This window comes from Austrofundulus limnaeus, unplaced genomic scaffold (assembly GCF_001266775.1).
Source record: "Austrofundulus limnaeus strain Quisiro unplaced genomic scaffold, Austrofundulus_limnaeus-1.0 Scaffold579, whole genome shotgun sequence".
Taxonomy (NCBI): domain Eukaryota; kingdom Metazoa; phylum Chordata; class Actinopteri; order Cyprinodontiformes; family Rivulidae; genus Austrofundulus; species Austrofundulus limnaeus.
In genome coordinates, this window is record NW_013952981.1 from 284,734 (window position 1) to 290,700 (window position 5,967).

The 5,967-nt window shown below is 40.2% G+C and overlaps 1 protein-coding gene across 1 annotated transcript in view; it reads left to right on the top strand.

Moving 5' to 3' along the window:
* mms19 (MMS19 homolog, cytosolic iron-sulfur assembly component) overlaps positions 1 to 5,967 on the top strand; it is a gene marked incomplete at its 3' end in the record, with an annotated part of 37,492 nt that overhangs the window by 13,546 nt on the left and 17,979 nt on the right. The window contains 3 exon segments of the mRNA XM_014026671.1: positions 2,783 to 2,857; positions 2,964 to 3,041; positions 3,437 to 3,575. Coding sequence (XP_013882125.1) covers positions 2,783 to 2,857; positions 2,964 to 3,041; positions 3,437 to 3,575 — 292 coding nt within the window.

The following is a 5,967-nucleotide window of genomic DNA, read 5'->3' on the forward strand; positions in this document are numbered from 1 at the left end:
TTTCTGGATTTTTGTTTTAGATTCCATCACTCACAGTTGAAGAGTACCTATGATAAAAATTAAAGTCTTCTACAAGCTTTGCAAGTGGGAAAACCGGAAAAATCAACAGTGTATCAAATACTTGTTCTCCCCACTGTATATATACATTTTTTTTTTCTGTTCGAGCGCCCCAGTTGGTGGTTTTCGTCATGGCGGCCATTAAACGAGAGATTCTACAATCTACGGTGTGATTATTGAGTTAACACTGGTAGCAGAGGATGGCCGCTGCTGGGAATTACAAGGTTCCTCCACTGTTTGATGAGAAGAAGTTTTACGGAAGTTGGAAAAATGAGATTGAAATCTGGAGACTCATTATGGACTTGGACAAAAAGAAGCAGGCCCTGGCAGTTACCCTGTCGCTAACAGGACGAGCAAGGGAAAGCGCGCTAGAAATCACTGCGGGAGATCTTAATGCCGCTTCTGGAATGGACGTTCTTATGACCAAGCTGGACYCTGTGTTTTTAAAAGAAGAAAAGGATCGACAATATGAAGCTTACACGGAGTTTGATCGGATCAACAGACAGGACGGTATGTCCATGATGGATAACATCATCGAGTTTGAACGACGATACAACAAGTTACGTAAGTTCAAAATGGAACTACCTGATGCAGTTTTAGCATTTAAGCTACTAGATACAGCAGGGCTAAACGTTAGAGACAAACAGTTGGCTCTTGCCACCTGTTCCACCGTGTCTTTAGATAATATGAAATCAGCCTTGAAAAGAATTTTTGGTGATAACGTTAGTCCGCCACAAGGGGGTGACTCCACCTTCATAAAAAACAGGCAAATGTGAACGGAGTTCAAACTCAGAGCCATTGCTCTTAGTTTCAAAAACGGCTGTAGGGACTAATCCACTGGACAAATATGGGAGAAGAACTAAATGTGTAATATGTCAAAGCACTTCCTACTGGGTAAAGGACTGTCCCAATAAAAGAGAACACGTAAAGCTAACAAATGAAGAGTCAAAAGATGATATTGAAGAGTGTAATATTACTCTGTTTTCAAACAAATCTCCCTCTGATGCACAGACCTTTATGGTGGAAGCTTTAGGATCTGCCGTTATTGACACTGCCTGTACAAGAACGGTCTGTGGAGAAAAATGGCTTGCAGATTATGTAAGTGGGCTACCTCAGAAAGAGTTAATAAAAATAAAAGATGGAAAGAGTGCAAAACCTTTCCGGTTTGGCGATGGAAGAATTGTGCAGTCCACAAGAAAAGTGATTTTACCGGCAAAAGTTGGAGAAACTACATGCAAAATAGAGACAGAAGTAGTTTCAGCAGATATACCGATGCTTTTGAGCAAAACTTCATTGAAGAGAGCTAGTGCCGTTTTGGACATTGCTCAAGACAAGGCAACAGTTTAACAAACCTGTAAAACTTGAACTGACATCTTCTGGACATTGTGTGAACTTGAGAAAGGAAAGGAACACAAGTGGAAGCCAGATAAAAAATGATGGATCAGATGATTAAATACTCATTGTGACAGAAAACATGACAAAAAAAAACAGTACTGCTAAAGTTACATAAACAATTTGGACATACCTCTGTTGACAGACTGCAAAAACTCTTGTCTTGCTCAGGTAACAGTGATGATGAAAACATCACAATCCTGAAGGACATTGTAAAAACATGTGAAATATGCATCAGATACAATAAGCCAAAACACAAACCCGCAGTGGGTTTACCCATGGCTTCAAGATATAATGAAACTGTAGCTGTGGACTTACATGAGCTTGAGCCAGGAATATGGTATCTACATGCCATTGACCATTTCACAAGGTTCAGTGCAGGAAGTGTAATCACCACAAAAAGACCCAAAGAGATTGTGAAGCACTTTATTCACTGCTGGATAAGCATTCATGGTCCACCACGAAAATTATTCAGTGACAATGGAGGTGAATTTAATAATGAAGATATAAGAGAGATGGCTGAACATTTTAACACTGAGATTAAAACCACTGCAGGATACAGTCCATGGAGCAATGGTCTCCTTGAAAGACAATCAGATCCTCACGGAAATCTTAAGGTAAAGAGAGACAACAAATGTGACTGGAAAATGGCTTTGGACTGGGCTTTGATGGTCAAAAACTGCATGCACAGTGTACTTGGCTACAGCCCCTATCAACTTGTCTTTGGACAAAACCCAAATCTGCCTTCAGTCCTCATTGATAGACCTCCAGCTTTGGAAACTGATGTCAACACATGGATGGGTCACCACACTGGAACACTGCATGCCATGAGAAAAGCCTTTGCTGAGGCTGAATGCTCTGATAGGATCTGAAGAGCCCTTTGTAAACAGCTGCGATCCACTGATGAAAAATATACAACAGGAGAAAAAGTCTGTTATAAGAGGACAGACTGTCATGAGTGGAAAGGTCCAGGTGTGGTCATTGGCCAAGATGGTGCCCTGAGACAACGTATGTTGTGACTTGGAGCTATATAAATAAACTTGAACTTGAACTTAACCTCTGAAGTCAGGCCAGTACAAATTTATTATTATTAATGTAATGTGGTAGTAACTGAGAGTCATACACAGCATATTGTGAGATCTTAAATATCACAGGAATTTGTGCTTGTTCTTGACTAAAACAGCTGTTTCTCATAATAAAATGGTCTTAGTGTTAAAGGTAGCATGAAAGGTGGCTGCTGAGAGACATTCCTTTCAGGACTGCTAGGTCTTTGTTTACACGGATGATATGAGTATTTTTTACAGTGTTTACAGGTTTCTGTTTGAACTTCCAGTTTCTGTTACCACTCCTCATTGAGAAGCTGGACTCAGATGTTCAGACTGCCAAGTTAGACGCCCTGCAGACTCTGGTGAGAAGATCAAATAAAAAGAGGATGAAGAAGACAACAGCAGAAATATGTAAACATAAATGTGTCAGTACTAAACCCTCAGGTCAGCATGGTTTGTGTTTTTCAGGCTGCTTGTGTGTCACAGTATGAAGACCAAGACTTGAGAGAATTTCTTGAGGGACTGTGGATGTCACTGCGAAGAGAGGTTTGCTTGAAATACGCTAACAAAATGTTTTTATCACTTCAGCCTGATTCAAGATAGCTGCCAAGGCAATGTAAAAGAAACAAAACAGAGATGGCTGTAGCTCAGTGAGTTTGACACATAATGAGCTCAGGTTTGGTGTAGGTGTAGCTGATGTTCTGAGCCCTGACACACTGTGAGATAATTGTTTTTACAACTTTCACAATAACTGTTGGAGTCATCACTTTTTAAAATGGCCACCATTTTTATTAATTTAAAAAAAATCTTTGTCTTCAGCAAACTTATAAAACACTTTCTTTAACTTTGTTTCAAATGTGCTTAGGAAATGAAACTATATTTCCCTCCCTGTTTTAGTTATCAGCCTGTAGTGAGCAGTGTTTGTTGTTGCCTCTCGGCAGGTGTTTCAGACCTCCAGTGAGAAGATCGAGTCTGCAGCGCTCGCCGCTCTCACCGCACTCACTTCCTGTCTGTCTCGATCAGTCCTCAGCACAGACTCTGAAGACATCCTCAGCACCTTCCTTGATCTTATTCTCAGAGGTAAACAGAACCTGTTACACATTTCCTGAGAAACAACTGCACATTACACAGCAAAACACGTCAAACTCTTCTGTTAAATATGTCTGCTAATTAGCAAGAGACAATAAAATGTGTGAATTAAATTTTGTATTCTGACTTTAAAGTGTCTGACATGCCTATAATTCAAATACAAAGAGTCAAATATAGTGTCTTTATACTTGAGAAAATTGTCATAGTACACATGACTGTACTCGCTTTATCACATAACTGGTCTATTTCCTTTTGAATTTGGCTCAGCCAAAGTGAAACAGGAAGTGACATCAAAGGTGAACTCATTAATAAAATAAACTCGCTGGTCTGTTTATTAAAATAAAATTATTTAAACTTTAACTTTTCTCCGTCTCTCTTTGATAGTGACTCAAAATAATCTAAAGAAACATCAGATTCTTCTCTACAGTCTGTATTAGCTGTTGTAACAACACTCTGTTTACATGCAGACATTCCCCTTTGACATCACTTCCTGTTTCTTCACACGCAAATATCTCAACAACCGTTCATCTCGGCAACGTGAAATTTGTTTTGCAGTATGTTATCAGTGTTATCTTTCTAAAAATGCATTCATGTTTATTACAAAACTTAGATGTCACTAACCGTGTTTCCGTCAAGGTTTTTTGATGCGCATTTAGAAGTGTCGCATTAAAAATGTGAAAAAAAGTCGGATGGAAACAGCAAAATTCAAAAAAAAATCCTCAATTCGCTAAAAAGTTTTTACGCTCGCTTGAGGTGGTTTTTGGATGATTCACAAAGTAGTTAATGCRCAAAACGGGAGATGGAAACACGTTTGCCGAATAAATTCTGATGTAGCGCATATTTACCTCACGTGATATTCATCTGTTTCCACTTTCCTGCCTCGTCCCGGATGTTAGCCCTGCATAGTTGCACGTGCCTTTCTTCTGCGTAGTTTAACATTGTGTTTATTTCCCTAYRTCTCCTGGCAGCGTTAAACATAGCCTGTACTAGCTGAATAGATAGAATAATTACAACTTGCCCAAGAGCAAGGCATTCCCGAAAAAAATCGCTCCATTGTCCCGAGATGATTAGCCTCTGCTAGTTAGCAAGTTTCACTTCCTGTTTACTACTGCAAAGCTTGTCGCTGACGTCTGACGTAATCACACGTTGCGTAGCCTCGTCTGACGTAATCACACATTGCGTAGCCTCGTCTGACGTAATCACGCGTTGCGTAGCCTCGTCTGACGTAATCACGCGTCGCGTAGCCTCGTCTGACGTAATCACGAGTCGTGTAGCCTCGTCTGACGTAATCACGCGTCGTGTAGCCTCGTCTGACGTAACCACGCGTTGCGTAGCCTCGTCTGACGTAATCACACGTCGCGTAGCCTCGTCTGACGTAATCACGTGTTGTGTAGCGTCGTTTATTTGCATCAAACAGTCGAGAGGGAAAATAGATGGAAACAGTCTAGATTCAAATTTTTATTTATTTAATTTTTTGTGAATTTTGAAAAGTCACTCTACAACTGGATGGAAACACGACTACTGGCCCTTTAAACCTGAGTGGGATGTTGACAAAACATCTCAAGAATCATTGGATGAATTTTATTGAAACACTCGATGTATAGATGACTGTGACCACAAATTAATCCTAGCCAACACAAATATGGCTATACAACAGCTTGACAGATTTGGAGCAAACCTTTGGTCATCATCAAAGCACGACTATGTCTTGTGGTAATTATTGAGCATAACATCATTTTAAGGCTCGACCAAACTGGATACATTTCTGTCATCTCTCTTTATAATATGATCTAAGTCAAACGCTGCCATGACAGGCAGTCGGTAAAATGCATTTCTTCAAAGATATCTGGACTTTTAATTTGGTCATTTTCAGGGTTCGACAAATCCTATTGCCCGACTGCCCGGGGCAGGTAAAACCCCTATTCAGGCAGGTGGGTGTGTCCCGATGCCTGCCCAACTGTGCAGGTAAACAATTAATTTTTTTATAGGGCCGTTTATTAAAAATATTCTGAAAATAAATGAAGAAATATGGCGTTTTAAAACATTAAAGTGAGAAAAAATCCTCAAAATTCCCCCCTCCGGACACTGTAAAAAAATTTACTTCTTGCCGTCGTGTCGCGGGATCACTTCCTCCCTCCCTCCTTCCTGCTGCACGTCGTGCAGGGCGAAGCTTTAACAACCGTAGATTTTTTCACACCCGTGTTTTTGGAGAAAAATAAACGTTTTTTATGTATTGTTACCCACAGAGATGAAAAAAAAAAATGTGGACATTCCTTCAGTCATAAATCCATCTTGCTAATGTTGGCTTCTACTCTGATGATGAAGATGAGAGCGCAGCAGCAGCGGGTCAATTCAGCAGGCAGAAGCTCATTGTATGGCAGGC